The 19,840-nt window shown below is 39.4% G+C and overlaps 1 protein-coding gene across 3 annotated transcripts in view; it reads right to left on the bottom strand.

Annotated features, from left to right (window-relative positions):
• LOC126354226 (ankyrin repeat and zinc finger domain-containing protein 1-like) overlaps positions 1 to 19,840 on the bottom strand; it is a 103,916-nt gene that overhangs the window by 46,045 nt on the left and 38,031 nt on the right. For all 3 annotated transcript variants that reach the window (XM_050003711.1, XM_050003713.1, XM_050003712.1), the window contains 3 exons: positions 19,517 to 19,764; positions 19,329 to 19,443; positions 1,209 to 1,363 (listed from right to left, as the gene is read on the bottom strand). In XM_050003711.1, coding sequence (XP_049859668.1) covers positions 1,209 to 1,363; positions 19,329 to 19,443; positions 19,517 to 19,764 — 518 coding nt within the window. The remainder of the gene's footprint in view (positions 1 to 1,208; positions 1,364 to 19,328; positions 19,444 to 19,516; positions 19,765 to 19,840) is intronic.

Genomic DNA, 19,840 nt, shown 5'->3' with positions numbered 1-19,840 from the left:
AACTGAAAACTAGCAAAGTAGATGCCAACAACATCAGGTGAGAGGAGATAGGAAAAGTTCATAACATGACACACATTTTACAGAATGAAAAGTCATTTCAAGATGAGCTAAACTAAGGCACAACAGCTAAACTACGACACTATAACAACACTGTGATTAAAACAGTGTCTGTATATAAGTGAATGTCTCCAAATGACAGAAATGTATGGACCAAGAGAAGCTGAGATATTTGACAGAAAGATAATTTGCAAGATAATGGGATGAAAGATCATGGATGGACTGTGTACATTACAAGGAATGGAAGAACTCCAGCAAGAAAATCAAAGACTTATGGAGTTAATTGGGAAAAGAAGATCAGAAGTTGTGAACATATTTAGGATACATGATAAGATCTGGGTTAAACTGAGAGACATGCCAGAATGAAAAAGTATAAATCAGTGTTCAACAGTTTTAAAGACTTCCACAATGAACAGAAACTAAACAGTGTATAGACTGAGAAGGACGTCAAGCTGCCAGAGAAAGAATTAAAACATTTTGGGCTACAAATAAAAGGCTTTCAATAATGTGTGATTGTTACTCACTGTGGTCTTCAACTGTACATATAAAAAGGAAATGGAAAGTAGCCATAAGTCTTATGTCTGTGTAGTAACAATATCATTGTCAAGAATCCTTTTTCACACACCAGGAGTTATGAGAGTCACCTTCCATCTGTGAACAATGAACATAAGCCATTGTAAAATCTGACATGCTCTCTCTCTGTGTGTGTGTGTGTGTGTGTGTGTGTGTGTGTGTGTGTGTGTGTGTGTGTGTAAGAGAGAGAGAGAGAGAGAGAGAGAGAGAGAGAGAGAGAGAGAGAGAGAATGAAATGCCCAATCTATCTTGTCTCGCGAAGAAAACATTAAATGAACATTCCTAACCGAATTTTGGTTGCACCTTTTTCCACTTGTTTAAAACTCTTTTTGCTCTTTTGCCACATTTTATTGTTAAGGAAATGGAAATACAAACATTACTATAAAGGCCAAGAAATGGAGAGGTTTTTGCTTGCAAAGTTATGTTCTATGTAGTTCCCCAGTTTGCTGCTAGGATCACAGGCTCCCGATACTGCTCTAATGGGATATAAGCACAAACCTGGTGAGTAAACATTTAATACAAAGGAGGAAATATCAAACAAAAATAAAAAGTAAAGTAAGAGAAACAGATGGAAATACTTGTGCAAAAGAAGCTTCATTGTAGCGCCGCAGACTAGCGCCAGCACTCTTAGGGTGGCTCCCACCGCTGCGTCCATCTCTGGCACTCTGGGATCCTCCCTGCTTTGCCCGAACAGTGTAACTGTGGAAAGTTTTGTGCACAGTCACTTTTCCTCCTAGAGCACAATGAAGCCAAAAAAATGTTGGTATTAACATGCAGATGTATTCTTACAATGTCTGAAACACGTTAGCAATAGTAATCACTAAAAGTGTAAGTTATTGGCAAACAAACATCTGAATATGCATAGGAGAAGCTAATAAAAAGTAGAAAATGCAAGTAACTGAATAGTTGTCACATGAGTGATTGAGTCTGAAGCACGATATAATCTCTCTCACAAAAGTTAGCAGTTCAATGACAAAATATTTTTTAAAATAAATGCAGTGCAATCATCATGTTCTTATTCTTATTCCTCTTCAAAACACACAGCAAGGTCCTATGGGTGTGTAAGCTACATCATTCTCAGGAATTAGAACACACACTCCTCAGAAATCCAAACATTCTCTTGAAATGTTAAAATGTTGAAATTTTTACACCAGTGCACATGTGTCTGCCAGAAATTCACTAAACTGCTAGAATGCGGTCAGTACAAAGATATTCATGGTGACTTCCTTGGACTGACTGCAATCTGATGTCAATGGCTACAGTGCTGGTTTCACTGACTATTCTCATTGCCACTGATTTCCATGCAATTTTCTTTCCAATAGAGGAGCACTGTGAAGTATACAGAGATGCTACACTGCACCACAGTGTGTCTCCTGAAATCATTCCTGATATTCAGCCTCACAACTACTTTCCATGTGCCCTAAAAACCATACCCCCCTGCTTTAGATCTCTCTCTCTCTCTCTCTCTCTCTCTCTCTCTCTCTCTCTCTCTCTCTCTCTCTCTCTACAAACACTGTGATCTTTCCAGATGATCAATTATACTCATAACATATCCATACTAGGCACATTTAGGAGGATAATGCAGTAAAATTACAGCAGGTAGCTTAACACCTGATTCAATGAAGACTCATGCCATGCAGTTCCAATAAAAAAGAAAGGACTTTTCATGTATTAGAACTAGAGAGCAATGATTACGCACCTGAGAGAGCTCCACTTGTGAAGTCCCTAGCCATCCAGACAGATAATAAACTGACATTGTATCAGCATGTGGATAAGCTGATGAGAAATCTCAAGAAATCATCTCTGCATTTAAAAATCTCCCTTGCAAATTTGCTCTGCAGATGGGATTACTAGCATAATTTCACTCAATGATGTCCTATCACATATTCTTCTAAGGAAATGGACCTGAGGTCAAAAAAACTATTTATTCTACATATGTGTCACATAATAATACAGTGTAAATTGATAATTAAACACTTCACGAAAACTCTTACAGGACCATAAGGATCCATACATTTCCATACCAGCAGATTTACTCCCTAATGGTATTTATCATTAAAAATAAAAGTAAATTTAGGATGAACTGTGAAATTACAGCTACAATGTTGTCGTCATCTTCAGATCAAATAACGGTTTGATGTATCTCTCCGAACTAGTCTATACTTTGCAAATTTATTCATCTCTGCATAACTACTAAAAGCGAGATCCACTTCCATCTGCTTAAGATAGTCAAATCTTCGTCTCTCTATATAATTTTTAACACCCACCCTTTTCCCTCCAAAGTTCACAGTTTTACCAATAAACAGAGTGATTACAAATGATTCCTTGGGTTTTGACGTATTATAGCTTCAAACATATAATGCCCACCCACTTGTACTAATAATCAGTCCAAAGAGTGTACTTTAAAGTTTTGTTTATGTCATCGCAGGTTCCAGTTTGACTCACCAGGTGGCAGAGGGGGGGGGGGGGGGGGGGGGGGTGATAACAGTTTGCAAAATGGCGACTAATCAACAGAAAGCATGTTACATGTTGCAATATGAGAAGACAGAATCCGTCACTACTGTGTAGCATGCATTCCAAAGGCAGTAAAACATACAGCCACTGACTGACAAAAGCTTTCGGCAATGGTATTGACAGTTCGAGGACACTGCCTCTGTAAAGGAACATCTCCGAGCGACCACCTATCATGGAGGAAACAGTGGAGAGCATCCAAGATGTGCTCCTCCATAGCCCACAGAAATCCACACATTGTGCAAGTCGTGAACTGGGATTCCTAAGCCAAATCTGTGGAAGCGATTACATCAGAAAATGTTTCACTTACGGCTATTGCAAGGTTTATGACCAAATGACCGCACCATCAGATGTGAATTTTGTGGAAGTTTCTAGGAGACAATGGAACTTTAATCTGCTGATCATGTTCAGTGATGAGGCAACGCTTCACCTAAACAGCACAATGAATTGTCACAATGTCTGTGTATGGGGCATGGAAAATACCTGTAGAGACTGAAAGAGATTCCCCAAAGGTGATTATCTTCTGTGCTGTGTCATGTAGCAATATTTATGGGCCCTATTTTTTTACTGGGAAAACTGTGATGGGTATGACATAACTACATGTTACAAGAATGGTTGTTTCCGAGACTGATAGCTGATAACACACACTTCATATTCCAACAACAAGGAGCTCTGCCTCATTGGTTAGAAAATTGCACTGCCAAGTGAACAAGGAACTTCCAAACAGATAGTTTGGGCGATGTGCACTCTTCAGGTGGCTCCCGAGGTCTCCCCACCCTACAGTTTGTGTTTTTTTTTTTTTTTTTTTTTTTTTTTGCTTAGGGTACTTGAACGACAATGTGTACATACCACCTTTTCCAACAACACTGGCTGAGCTCCAGGATCGTATCACTGCTGCACTGGCGAACATTGACAGGGACATGCTTGAATATGTATGGACTGTGTTTGACTACTGCATAGACATGTCATGTAGTGCGAGGACAGCACTTAGAACATTTGCAATAATGGATAAGAAGCTTGAAAACGTGCATTTTCATACACTGTATGGGTCACTATTTTGTATGTAATGATTTGTGAAATACATTCATCTATAACCTGATGAATCATTTATAATCAGCTAGTGTACCAAATGGCATACTTGAAAAAGTAATTATATCATATATATCATGTGTGTGCATAAAAGCAAGTACAGACAGGTGTCTGCCTGATTGAGTTTTGAAAAATAATGTCACTGGCTACCTTTGATACCCTCTTCTTAGAGCGCAAAATTGGATGTGTCAACATCAGGTTTACACCTATTGTAGCTTCGAAATCATCTCAGATTTGTACAACTTAATTTTATTTTATAATCACCGCCATTTGTGTTCCTGTGACATAAGAATATGTCCAAATTGGTATATGGAATACAGTTAGATACTCTTAAATGTATCTTAAATCTAGAAACCAAATACAGCAAAGGGATTGATGCGAAAAATGTTAGCTTCTATAAAAGAATGAACAGTGGTGGCTGTTGTGTAAGAACAAAAGAATACGTAAAAACCACAACTTTTGACACTTTTCAGAATTATTGGTTAAAATTCTTTGAATGCTGTTAAACATAATGTAGATGTGGTAATCTGAAAAACACAGTGTTAAATCTACCACACTATACTTCATTGCTACTCCTCTAGACTGTGTGAACTTGCCACCAGGGTCGCGATCACACTGTCTCTTGTGCACGTTTTAAGGAGCTTTTTCACATTTGCAACTGACATGATGCAATCGCCTTATGGGCCAATTACATACAGATTTGATAAACAACGTGCACAGGCCATGGCGTGTACTGCTATCCATTACCACTCAACCACAAGTTTACATTAATGCCACCAGATGGTGGAACACTGTAGCAGACTTTTATTCCCATTCACTTTGCATAAATCCCGATAGAAAATGGTAGCACACTCCTCAGATATGCCAATTCACTCATTATATAGTAAAATTAGATTGGACATCAATAAATGTTATAGTTATTCTGACAGAAAAACCTATTTTGCAGGATTATGAATGAGATATAATATGTTAAGTTTTGGATTTTACCATACAGTAACCCATTTGAGTGCTGAGCACTATAAAGTACATCACTGATTGAGAGAGTGTAGTATTTATTCATGCTTCTGACATCTGTTGATCTTATGGTGGGCCACGTTTATCTGTGGTGTAGGTCCACACTGGATATATGAGCATTCACCAAAAGCTGTCTCACTGGTTTCTTTGCTATTCAGTTAAATGTGGGATCAATATGGGGTGCTTTTGGCCCTCATGGTTTTCAGCACATCATCTTTATTCTACTAAGTAATCATTCTGGTAGACAGTACTGCATGAATTTCATCATTTGCATGAACAGCAGTTTGTTTTGGAATTGGTTGTTTACTGTGCTGGAAGCTGCTTTCATTTGTAGTATCAACATAAACTCCGTTGAACCTCCTTTAAAAAGAAAATTAACACGAAAAGATAGCCGCGAAAGAATTACGGCCTCCCAGACCCAGATCCATTGACTGAGAAAGTGATGAAATCAAATAAGCATGACTACAAATGAACAAAACACTATATAATAAGTGTACGGTGGTGTGTGGGTGCAATGTAAGAATAACTGATTTTCAGCCTGCAAGTTTAGATCTTGTACACTTCACCAAAATTACTAAAAAAAGCATGAAAACTCCCACTTACACAAAAATGCCAATGGATAGTAAAGAAACCTTACATGTTATTTAATTCTTGCCCTAAACTGTACTTAATTATGTACAACAAAATTAACTAAAAACAACTCTTTCTTTTTTTCTGACAACTTATGAACATATTATTATTATTATTATTATTATTATTATTATTAGCAGTGGCTGTAGTTGTATAAATACATTGATGAGCGTAACTGTTATACAGAAGACGCTATTAATTTCACACACTCATTTTTACCTCAATCTAAAAATTTGTGAATTCCCGGAATGTATGCTCATGAGCCACCGCTGAGAATGAAATACCAGAAATGTTACATTTCTACACACTTTCTTATAGCTCAGTAAGGATAAGACTTAGCCCTTGCTGTAGATAGTGACTCAAAGAGTGAGGCTATTTAATTGCTCCCACGACTGGTGGTGCCACAATTTCACAGCAGGCACAAAGCGGTGGACTTTGGCATATTATATCACGTGCCATGACCTCTTAGACTCTTACTAGGACAAAACTACCCACACAATGAAAACATGCCAGTATCATACTCAATCTAACTGCTTACAGTACATGTGCTGGCTAACCTCTTTTGACAGGCAAAGCTGTGAGTTTTGACTGTCTTTGGTGTGTCACTCTTTCTGGACTTCTCGTAGCAGTATGGTGGATTTTGACTTTATTCACTGACTTACTTACTTCCACTGTTTTAATTCTTTGTGCAATTGCTGTCAGCTAAAAGTTAGTATTGTACAGGGTGCGTTCCGAAAGTAATGCAATTATTTTTTTTAAAAGTAATTTATTGAACAGATTTGCACAAACACTTAAAATTCTTCAAAGTACTGTCCTTGGGCCTCTACACATTTTTTCCAGCGACTCTGCCATGACCGGTACGCGCCCTGGAAGGCGTCTTCTGGGACCTCTAGCAAGGTCTTCGTCACGGCGGATTGGATCTCGTCTATGGACGAAAAACGGGTTCCTTTCAGGGCTGACTTAATCCTAGGAAACAAAAAGAAGTCAGCTGGGGCGAGGTCAGGACTATAGGGGGGGTGGGGCAGTGTTGGCACCTGGTGTTTGGCCAGGAACTCGCGGACTCGTAGCGCGTTGTGGCAAGGCGCGTTGTTGTGATGGAGTTGCCAGGTAGCGGAGATGTCCTTTCTCAGCGTTAAGTGTCTGTCCTTGAGGAACAAACTCCTTATGGACCACTCCTTTGCTGTCGAAAAAGACAATGAGCATTGTTTTCACTTTTGATTTGCTCATTCTTGCCTTTTTGGGCTTGGGGGACTGATCAGTGTGCCACTCAGAGCTTTGGCGTTTTGTTTCTGGGTCGTATTCAAAAACCCAGGTTTCATCACCAGTGATGACGTTGTCCAAATAATCAGGTTCAATTTCAACACGTTGCAAAAGTTCACTTGAAATTTCCGCTCGGTTGGTCTTTTCGTCGTCTGACAACACCTTGGGCACGAGCTTGGCGCACACTTTCCTCATCGCTAAATCTTCAGTAACAATGCGAAAAACAACAGTAGACGACAAGTTCAGTTTATTGGCAACCATCCTGATACTCAATCGACGGTCAGAGTCCAACAGTTGTCGCACACGAGCCACATTGTTGTCGGTTTTGCTGGTTGACGGCCGCCCAGAGCGTTGTTCGTCGTGAACCTCTTCCCGGCCTTCCTTAAAGGCCTTTAACCACCTCGAAACTTGTGAGTAGGACAGAGCAGAGTCCCCGTAAGCCTCACGAATCATTTTGTTAGTCTCCTCAAAAGATTTGTTCAGTTTAGCACAAAACTTAATCGCGTAACGTTGCTCGATCGTCGATTCCATTTTTTCCGTGACACGGTCGGCGCGCAGAGGTTTACAATAACAGACGTCCTGCCGCTTCCACAGCTCGGAGAGCACTGAAACCGGTTTCGCGGCAAAGCTTAGCGTCCCCCCCACCTACTCCATGTGGCCCGCTCCCACTCCGACTACTAGGAGCGGCGCGGGAAATTCAATTGCATTACTTTCGGAACGCACCCTGTATGCTGAAGCGTAACATATAAATGACTACCTGTTTCTGTTATTCATGAATGTTGGTCATCATTTGCACATAGAAATTGTGCAAAGTGCATGATAAATGCAAATATGCATATTGTCCTCAAATCCGTTTTTATGTGTGTGAAATTGAAACAATGGATGTCACGTTTCTACAAGTTCTGACAGCTGTTAATCGCCATTCTTCACTTGCGGGGTCAGCAGTTGTTCAATGGAAGTGCACCCCTTTTTCAGAGACACGCAGTGCTCCACAGAACAATTACATCACAGTACGAAAAAAATAATTACTACATCATAGTACGAAAAAACTGCAAAAATTGCTCTCACAGTGACATTTAAACTTTTGTGCCAGAGGTTTAACAATGGTTAAAGGATACAAAATTATGTGATAACTGAGCATGAACAAATAAATGGATGACATCATGAGAACATGTAAACAATGTTCAATTAATGTGACATACGTACTGGATGTCGAATACAGTTGCACAACTAATTTCAGCACAGCCAGCAGACCACTGGTCTACAGCATCGCAGATAGCATCGCCCACTGAACACATCTGTGCTGAACTCTCATCCTGTACCAGATTTGTAACTACGGTTTTTGTTCAACTAAAAGAAATGGAAGAACCTTTGCAACAGCCCTTTCATGTAATGGTGTAATAACAGTAGTCACTATATGGTACTTGTTTCCTGCAGCACTGTGGAGCCAATATACCGCTGTAGGTCTGCAGTCACCAGCATGAACCTGTGTAGCACTAAGCTACACTTAGTTGCACTCACCAGCTATTCAAGACAAAACAGCAACCAAATATCCTTGTTTACTGCAAGCACTGCATTCCAGAGGTGCAGACAGCTCCTGTAGCTATGACTGTAGAATTATTAGGTATACAATTATTTGTAGCTGAATGAGTCATTAAAGTTGTGAAGGATGGAACCACAAAATTCAGCACACATTAATACTTTTTTAATCATCATGGGCACAAATAATTTTTTGGTGATTATAAGTTACAATTCCCCCCCCCCCCCCCCCCCCAGCATCTTCACATTTCATAATTCACTTCACTGTGACATTAGTATGTTTATTCAGTGAGACCATTTGTACAACCAGTGGTAAATGAACTTCGATCTGAAGATACCTGGCTAAAAATCTGAAATAAGTAATCTCAAAAATTTATATTGTGACCCTGTTGATTATAAATACTGTGCTGAAATAAGGAGTTATAATGAACTCTCCTATGCACATTGTGTTTTTGCATATAAAGTGATGTAGAAAACAGCACCTATTCTGAGCAGACACAGATTCTTCAGTGTTTGTATTTTATGGGACTGTGGATGTACTATTCCAACTGAGGAGCTGCTCGAGTGAGAGGTAGCAGCACCAGTCACAAAAACTGACAACAGCTAGGAGAGCAGTGTACTGTACTGACCACATGCCCCTCCATATCTGCATCCGGTGACACCTAAGGGCTGAGGATAACACGGCGGCTGTTCAGCACCATTGGACCTTCAAGGCCTGCTAGGACAGAGCGTGTTTTTTTTTTGTGTCAATGTACTATTACCTACTTTATGACGTTTGTTTTCTTATAGGAACACAACAGTGGCATGAAAACTGAGGACAATGGCCAAGTATTGTTGTTGTACACAACAGTTTTTGTACAAATTTGATATATCTAACTCACTGCCAAATGATCATTGTGTGGCTGAAGTCATTTTGAATCAGTGAGTGATGTTCACAAACTTATCTAAACTTTGAGAAAATATGTTTAGTGCTTTGCCCAAACACCCTCCTTTTGAGCAAGCCAAAGAAACTCTTATCTAATTACATATTCACTAAACAGCAGCATGGGAACATGCACACAAAAGAGGTTTAACCTTTACTAGCTTTCTGAGCCAGTGGCTCTTTCTTCTGGCAAAAGAGTTGCAGAGGAAGGAAGTAGTGTGAAGGAAAAGGACTGGAGAGCTTTAGGGAAAGGGGTACAGTTCAGAAAAGTCACTCGGAACGCAGGTAAGGGGAGACTTACTGGACGGAATGAGAAGGAAGGACTGATTGTTCAATTATCATTAGGAGTTATTATTGTACTATCATTATGCTATCATTATCATTATATTATCAATAATTGATTATTTTCACTGTTCTGATTAAATATTCATTAAGAAACGCTGTACACAGTGTACTGAAAATTACGTTGGTAAGTAAAACAATGCAGATCGGTGACCCCACAGAACATATATGGTTGATTTATTTTCTGCTGACTGAATCTTAAATAGACAGCTACTATTTTCATTTATTTGCCAAAATGATTGATAAAAAAGACTACAAATGTTGTCAAATAATAGAATACTAAGCTTTACAAGTGGTCTCAGTGCACAGACCGACTCATAACAGTAAAGCATCAAAGGCAATAATGACGCACATACTTGTGGCCACGGTGGAGTTCATTGTTTTGTGAAACGTAATAAATTTCATTTTTATAATAGAGGGGAACATTCCACGTGGGAAAAATATATATCTAAAAACAAAGTTGATATGACTCACCAAACAAAAGCACTGGCAGGTCGATAGATACACAAAGAAACACAAACATACACGGTTGCTTCGTCAGGAAAGAGGGAAGGAGAGGGAAAGATGAAAGGATGTGGGTTTTAAGGGAGAGGGTAAGGAGTCATTCCAATCCCAGAAGCGGAAAGACTTACCTTAAGGGGAAAAAAGGACAGGTATATACACACACACACACACACACACACACACACACACACACACACACACACACACAATCCATCTGCACATACACAGACACAAGCAGACAATGTGTGTGGGTGCGCGCGCGCAAGTGTATACCTGTCCTTTTCCCCCCTTAAGGTAAGTCTTTCCGGGATTGGAATGACTCCTTACCCTCTCCCTTCAAACCCACATCCTTTTATCTTTCCCTCTCCTTCCCTCTTTCCTGACGAAGCAACCGTGGGTTGTGAAAGCTCGAATTTTGTGTGTATGTTTGTGTTTCTTTGTGTATCTATCGACCTGCCAGCGCTTTTGTTTGGTGAGTCACATCAACTTTGTTTTTAGATATAAATTTCATTTTTAGTTACATTTTGTTTTTACCAAGTACATTTTCTATTTGTTTTCCTCTGTAAGAATGTGTTAGGAATAAATACGTTGTTGTTCTTGGCAATTCCATCACTGTATCACCTGTGTATATATGGTATCATACATAAAGCTTTCCACCAAAGCTTTTGTCCCACCTTTACACTAAAATGCTCCTTTGTCATTTATCAGTGGTATTTTCTGTCACTTATCTGTTCTATGACTCTTCTAAATGGACAATTATTTGACAAAGATACTTATGTAAAGAGTGAAAGATGATTCAGATGCAAAGAAAGGAAAGCCAAATTTCACATGAATCTAGGCAATTATTAAATTTAAATAAAGAGTTTCAAGAGGATGATTATGAACACGATGGAGCAACACAGTTTCCTGAATTAGACAGAAACTATTCAGAAATATCTTTGAGTGGGTGCAATAAATTACAATAAACTCTGTAAGAGAAACCATTTTGAAATTTTATCAGTCAAGGTATAAGGCAGCATAGTAAACAACAATAGAAAGAAAACTGGTAGCACCTCATGGTGTTATTTTTGTATCTAGTCATTGAGTTAAGGTGTGTTTCATGCATCACAAATACGCATGCCTGAAGTATGTAGTAGTAACACCCATTTGTAAAAGCAGAAATTAACAACTGACATCTAATTATAGACCTAGACTCAAACTCAGGACCTTTGCCTATCACAAGCAAATGCTGTAATAACTGAACTACCTGAGCAAGACTATTGACCCGACTTCACAGCTTTACTTCCACCATTACTTCATCTCTTAACTTCCAAACTTCATCATGAGTCTTACTCAGGTAGCTCAGTTGTTAGAGCACTTGCCTATGAAAGGTAAAGATCTCGAGTTTGAGTCTCAGTCTGGCACACAGTTAATCTGCCAGGAAGTTTCATAACAGCACACACACTACTGCAGAATGAAAAATTCATTCTATTTACAGACTTGTCTCCTTCCGCCCCATGATCTGCAACAGTTGTGAGATGGTAGCTCTGCAACAATACTGAATCATCTCTTTGAAACTAACCTTTTAACACAGCCTCAATTTGCCTTCCATCAAGGCTTTTCTATGGAGAAAACAAAATACAATCTGACTAGCTCAGTTCTAGTAGAACTAACAAGGAACAAATCCAGTTGGCCTTTTATTCTATAAAACATAAAATTCTACTAAGGAAATCTGAATGGTATGGGGTTAGAGAGAGTCCCTGCATGGACCAAGTCTTTTAATAACAGAAAACAGGAGATCAGACTTCCAAATGACACGACAGTAATAAAACTGAATTCAGAGAGACGAAACAATAAATATATTGTCCACTAGGCACACTGCTTGGTCCACTGCTGTTCTGGACCTACAAAAAATATACTCCAGGGACATTGGAGAACTCTTCAAAAGATATAATTTTTGCTGATACTACAAGAACACTGATAAAGAGTCATACCACATCCGTACCAGACACAGTAATGAGAATAATTGGGCGTTAGCTCTTAATCTTATAAAAACTCATACTAAGCAATTTTAAACAAATAAAAAATTACTAATAAGTACCAAGAGTAGAGACCAACAGGTGTCAACTATGTGCAGTGGCGCCCCCCTCCCCCCTCCTTGTGGGGACACCCGCATTGCCACCCGCACCGTCCCCGCCAGTCAGCCAACATGCTATTTGTTCGTTTCTTTTGTCAGTCGACTTGACTGAATCGAGTTACTAAGTAGTTGTACTTTCCTATGTAGCACACGCATCCATGTCATCACATTTTATATGTTTTTGTCTAGCACACAGATAGCTAACACAAACCTATGAAAAAAGTTGTGGCCATTCTAGTGATCTCGATACATTGTTCTGTCTGGCATATGTTTGAGAAAAGTCACGAATATTCTACTGTTTTCTTGTATAGAGAACCTTCAATACCTAGTGCTATAAATATGGGCTATTCACCAGGTAGGAAGCTAGTTTACATTCAGAAGCAGAAATATTAAGACTGAAGAATGAATAAGTAAAAAGTTCTAAGTGTCAAGATTAGTCAAGAGTGAGAGTGAGCAGTTGATTATGAGGTATTAATACAGTAATTCATAGTAGTTTCTCTGTAAAAATATTGTTACGAGACTCGCCAAGAGGCGAAGGCAGTTATGGAAAAGTTAGACATGGAGATGGGTGTTCCTCGTCTTACAGGCAAACAAAGACAAAGGGAAAATTGCGATCATAATGATGATGTTATGACATATTGGAAAAGAACTGTTTTTATTCCAACAATGGACTATGTTACAACTGACATGAGAGAACTTTTTACTGAAGAAAATATTTATCATTTAAAATTCAACATACATTTGCCCTCACAACTACTGAAACACGATGGTAACGATCTGGCACATAATTGAATCAGTGCTTAACAGAACTACCATTCTTTGAAGAAGAATCACTCTTTGTGATTAAAAATAGACTAATGGGAGAGAGTCTTCAATATAAGCAAACGAGCATCAATGCCCTTAATTGTCATGATTCTGTTATGCAAGCATTGTCTGTTTGTCCTAGATCTGGCTATCCTACTTTGCATACACTGTAGAAAATATCTGCTTGTCTACCTGCATCTACTGCTACAGTAGAAAAAGTTTTTCAACATTGTGGCATACAAAGATATGGCTGAGGTCGACAATGAAGGAGGATCGACTTAATGGCTTAGCTCTGTTGAACACTCACCCTGATGTTGGTTGTCCTACTGACAATGTAATTAACCAATATGTCATGAGAATAGGCACATAGAATTTATCATTTAAGGAAGAGAACCACCATTGTAACTGTTTTATATCACAAGATGGTATTGTGCTGTATATGTGTAGAATAAGTTTAAATAAAACTTTGTTAAACTTTGCATGTGACTTGATAATATTTTATTACAGTAAAAGTAAAGGTAGCTCAAGATATCTTTAGCACGCCCTCCTTGAGGTTTTTCTGTACTGCCACTGACTGGATGAGGTTTCCATGTTTGAAGTTTCTAGGTGACCTGATGGGTAATAAACTGAGGTGACATCAAAAGTGAATATAACAAAAAATCTCAGTTCTGTCTGCTCTGCATTCAGAAATATCTTTCACTGTGTTAACCTACATACACAATTGCTAGCACACTTTCACTCAATACTAATATATGGCATAATCTTCTGTGTCAGTGCAACCAAGATGAAAAAAGTATTTATTCTACAGAAATGTGCAATGCAAATATTGTGTAAAGTTGGCAACCAACATCTTGCACATGCCTTTTCAGGAACCTTGGGACTTTTACATTTATGTACCAGTACATACACTGCCTAATAGTATGTGTGGTTAATAACAATACTGGAAGAAAAAATAATTTACATATAATGTTGCATCCCTATCTAAGATTCAGAATGGAGTTTCACACTCTGGTTTAAAAGTCTATAACAGATTACTAATAGAAAGGAAATTTAAAACACTCGGATAATGCAAAACAAGATAAACTATACCCTATTATGGACTATTTCTAAGGATATTTGGTATGTACAGCTCTAATGTTCGTATTAAGCGGATCTTGATTTGCCAGTATATAGACAGGTCTAGGGTCTGTGCAAAGTAGATGTTTTGTTTGAAATTCTTCAATATTATAAAATGGATGTAAATATGTATTTATGTTCCACACATCCTCCTAAACCACTAGACAAATTTCAACCAAACTTGGTATTTGGAAAGAATCAGTGCGAGGGGGTGAGAACCACCGACCTATAAAAGGGGAGGGGTGGGGATAAAAAAGCAGTGTAGCCAACAACACTCAAATACCCATACTTAAGTCATCTCCCCACAAAATGGTGAAAGGATAAAAGCTTACTGCTTATTACATTATTGTTGTTCATGTAGTAAAACTGCCACATGAAGCATGATGTTTTAATTTATTACACCTATACTATTAAATGTAGTCATGACCCATTTTTTAAGCAGTATTCAAATATGCCACTGAATGTACCAGCAAAATTATATCATTGTGTGACACACAATTCAGGAGATATGAGTCAAATACTTAGATGTGTGGAAAAGTGTGGCATTACGTATGCCGTTTTACTTTATTACTTCTTTACTACTAACTGTGTTCACAATACATTTCACAGACAGAAGCCACGTATAACACTGGGTATGCTTGCAAAATTATATTGAAGTACAGCACATCAATCAGGAAATATGATGCAGATGGAGAGAAGGGAAGGAGCAAATGGACAGAGAGAATGGGGAGGAGGAGATGGACAGAGAGAGGGGGAAGAAGGAGATGGACTGATAGAAGATTACAATAAATACACACCCAGGCAATGCTGGGTACTTGGCTAGCATTAGATAAAAACAAGAGCTGAGTAGTATAAGAGAAGCAGCATTGGCTTTCTTCAATGAAAGTGTTATTTCTCCTAATATATCTATACAAAGTTTTGTATAGGACAGTGATTGAGATTCCCTACCTAATACGGATGTGGGCATGTCAAGATGTACTAAGGCTGTGAGTGGCAGCCCCTTCTGGTCTCGAGTACTTACTCATTTGGAACACTCATATCGCTACGCCGGCAACACTATGTCCTGGCCCTGTTATTGCTTCATTCACTTTGAGAACTCCATCTATTGTGGACTTATAGGAATGTGTGTTCATTTCATTGTGGTTCACTGTACCCACTGGAGCAAGTGACAAATAGTTTCTGCCCATGCCACACAGGACAGAAAACTGGCAATGAGCAACTTCCTCACCATGCTGTTTTGTTTAGCGAACCTTGGCTCCTGAGTCTGTCAAGTTGTGACAGCAGCAGTTGCAGCCCTAGCTGCAGTGGCGGCGGCAGCAGCATCAGCAGGAACAGCACACATTGCTTTACTGTTTCTCCAAAATCAACAACAGGTGGCAGCTGTTGTCTCCATGCCTCTCCTTCTACCAGTCGCTTCCTTTACGAGGCAAGCAAGAGTTGGGAGGTCTATTTATGGCATTTCCAACTACACTTCAGCACAAGTAAAACTGATGATCCTGAATGCCGTAGTGAACTATGACTGTCTTCTAGCAGTAAATTATACTAAGTGGTGCAAAAAGTCATGCCCACTCTTGGTCTCTAGTAGTCTAAGGTTTTCTGAAGTTTGCAGTCTGCTGACTGAATACTACAGTCACCAAAACTGTTGTTGCAGCAAGTTCAGTCAGAGTATTAAGGAAAGTAAACCATCATAGGCACTGCGGGCTGCTGATTTACAAGGCTTGTCTCATATATGTCATTTTGCCTCTCAAAAGAATGGCACGTATTATGCAGAGTCTTTAATTCAGGACATTATAACCTGCCTGCCTCCAGATTGTGAATTTGGTACAAAGGCTTTAGAAACATTGGATTCTACTTTGAGTGATGTGATAGAAACTGCTAAGGCATATGAAGTAATTGTCTCAGCACAATCTCTGTTCATGATTCTTCTGGTTTCAACACTGTTAGTGGTACCAGTCTTACTCTTTGATCAACTGATGACTCCCAGTTAAGATCATCATCCAGTTCACCAAGCTCTCATGTGTTCAATAGTCCAATGACACGGGATTCAGTACTTAGTTGCTGTTGTGCCTGTCATTCAACTGGCGACTAAATCAAGATCTTAATCTGTTTCACTGAGCTCTCATGTGTCCAGTAGTCCGGTGCCTTGGCATTCAGTAACTAGAGCTTCGTCTCCCTCTGCACTGTTATACTTGCAAAGACGAAAAGTGCTTGGTTTGTTATCGAAACCAGAAGAATTTTCCTCCCCGTCGTTGTATGAGAACCCAGCACAAGTTGTGCTGTCACATCCACACCCAGAGTGTGGCCTTCATCATCACTGGCATCACTGCCCATACCGTAATGTCATATGTGTTGCTCGCCACAATCCAGGACACCTCATGAGAGTCTGCCTCAGCTGGGTGGCATTAATTTCGGCCACTAGAATACTGCATGGCATCCTGCTGCTGCCAAGGACAACAGAAGACGGGATACAGGGTATCATGCTGCAACTGAACATCAATGGGGTGACATCAGAATTCCAACTGGACACTAGCACAGTTGTGTCCCTAATTAATGGGGATACTTACCAGCTCATTGTCTCCCCACCACACGCAAAGTGGGGATACACAATGGCCAAACAATCTCATGGGGTGTCAGACAATGCTGCAAGCTACATACAAAAATGTAGCTCAACAATGAAATTTGCTTGTAGTTAATTATACTAACATTTTTGGCCTCGAGACTTTTGTACTTTTTGGGTTCCAGGATGTATTGTGTGAAAATTTCAAACAGCTGTTTGAACCTACCTTAGGTTGTGTTACAAATTTTAATGCACTTGTCTCTTTGAAGCATTTGGCAGTGCCTAACTTCTGTTGAGCTCTTCCCATAACGTTCGCCATATGCAAACAATTTAATGCAAAACTAGACAGACTCCAGAATTTGGGTGTAATCTCCCCAGACTTGCCTCGTCGGTGGGCAACACCTAGGGTTATTGTACAAAAATTGAAATGGTCACTTCAGATCTGTGGTGATTGTAAGTCTACCATCAATGCCCAAGTAAATGTGGATTTGTACCCAATTCCTAGGCAAGAGAAACTGTTTGTTAATTTGGCTAGAGATCAGCATTTTTTCAAAAGTTGATCTCAATTATGCATATTTTTAATTACCCATTGATGAGCTCACAAAACAGTTTCTAGTGATTAACATGTAATTCGACATGTGCAGATATAACATACTGTCTTTGTGGTTCCTTGCACTCCAGCAATTTTCCACGGCTGTCAAAAACAGCTCAATCAGGGTATCTCTAATTGTGTCAATCATTTGAATATAATAGAGGGAAAAATTCCACGTGGGAAAAATTTATATAAAAAACAAAGATGCTGTGACTTACCAGACGGGAATGTGCTGGTAGATAGACACAATAAAAAACACAAACACACACACAAATTTCAAGCTTTTTCAACCCAAGGTTGCTTCACCAGGAAAGAGGGAAGGAGAGGGAAAGATGAAAGGATGTGGGTTTTTAGGGAGAGGGTAAGGAGTCATTCCAATCCCGGGAGCAGAATGACTTACCTGATATGTGTGTGTGTGTGTGTGTGTGTGTGTGTGTGTGTGTGTGTGTGTGTGTGTGTGTGTGTGTGTGTGTGTGTGCGCGCGACAGTCTTCCTCTGTCACTGGTCACTGGTGGGGGAGCACTGCTGGACTCATCTCAAAACCGTACCATCCTCTGGACCAGCTTTTTCCCCCTCCACCCTCTGTCCCAAATGGAAGTGGATCCCCTTCCTCCCACCATGCCCTGCACGGCTCCCTTCCCTACCACCAGTGCCAGCCGCTCTGAATGACTACAGGACCATGAGTGCTCTTGGAGTGAGAAACTGATGGAGGACGACCAATTGGTGCTACCCTCTTTCATACACGATGGCCACTTCCTCGCAGGCTGGTCTAAATTGTACCCCATTGGTTGTTCTGGGCCTAAATCCATACAGATAGTGCCATCTCCCATTCTGGCTGTAGAGGATGTGTTGCTCAAGCCAAAATGGAAATTTCAGTTTCGCCCTCTCCCCGTCTTTGCCACAGTTTGTATAGGTCAGGCTGTTTCTGGCCCTACATGCTGATAAAAGGGGGGAGCGGTTTTGTATCTGATAGTGATTCGGGTTCCTCACCTAGCACAGATGTGTACATGTCAGATGCACTAAGGCTGCAAGCAGCTGTTGCGGGCCACCATTAGAAGGGGAGAGCCATTGTTGAGATATGTGCAACACGTGGCATCCCCATGTACATTAGTTTGTTTCCATTCTTGAGTGGTTATTGGCTTGGAACTATTGTATTGATATGCCAAATTTGTTATGTTTCAAACTTGTTAGTCCTTTGTTCAGTTCATGAACTCACTTTGTAGCAGACTTACAGGAATGTGTGTTAGTTTCCCTGTGGTTTAGTGTACACACCGGAGTAAGTGATGATAAACAGTTTCTACTCACGGCACACAGGATAGAAAACATAGTGGTTTAGAAGTAATTCCATGGTTATCAATGTTAGTATTTAACTTTAGTGGTTGCTAAATCAGAAACTCAAGAGTTAATAATGAAAATAATGACATTTCAGAAGTAGTGGCACAAGGGATGCAAAAGGATATGGGCACAGATAAATAACGTTCCAATTAAAAACATTTTATAAATGCTGCCAAAGTAACACAGAAAACGTCAAAAATAGTTTACTGAATGCCTACAGAGGAAGAGATCAAAACAAGATGTCTTTACTAGTGATATAACACAGAGTACTACTTGGATACTGTGAAAAAAATGACAGAATGGACTAATGACAGTACAACTATGTATTTTTACTGTTCAGAGACATGAATATGAAAACCAGTCCTACCTTCAAAAATAGCAGCTGCAAAATGTCCACCGCCGAGCATAATAACAGCCCAAGTTGTTTTCTTCAGAGAGTTATTTGCCAATGACACCAGATCGTGAATGTTATCTGGCAAGCCCTACAATAATTCATGTATTTTAATGCCGTTGTGACAGTTAATATTACATATTCATACACTGCATTTATTTTACCTTCTTTCCAAGTAAAACACAACGATAAAAAGATATAATATTTCCATCTGAATTTTCAAAAAACACTTTAGCATGCCTAGAGGCTTGCAACGCACTGTTTGGTATCTGCTTTTCACTTTGATTCAATTCATTTTCATCTTTTTCTGCCGTATTCTCTTTTTGTCTTCCTGGAGAGTTTGACATATCTGAGGAGTCTGCATCCAATTCGTCACTTTCAGATTCTGAACCAGAAATGCTTGAAACATCATCTGCAATATAAATAATGTTTTTGAGTTTGCTTTAAAATATTGTATCATTTAGCTAATCATACAAAAAAGGTAAATT

The sequence above is a fragment of the Schistocerca gregaria genome, chromosome 3, assembly GCF_023897955.1.
Source record: "Schistocerca gregaria isolate iqSchGreg1 chromosome 3, iqSchGreg1.2, whole genome shotgun sequence".
NCBI lineage: Eukaryota > Metazoa > Arthropoda > Insecta > Orthoptera > Acrididae > Schistocerca > Schistocerca gregaria.
The sequence above is the reverse complement of the archived record's forward strand: the minus strand, read 5'-3'. Positions and strand labels throughout refer to the sequence as shown.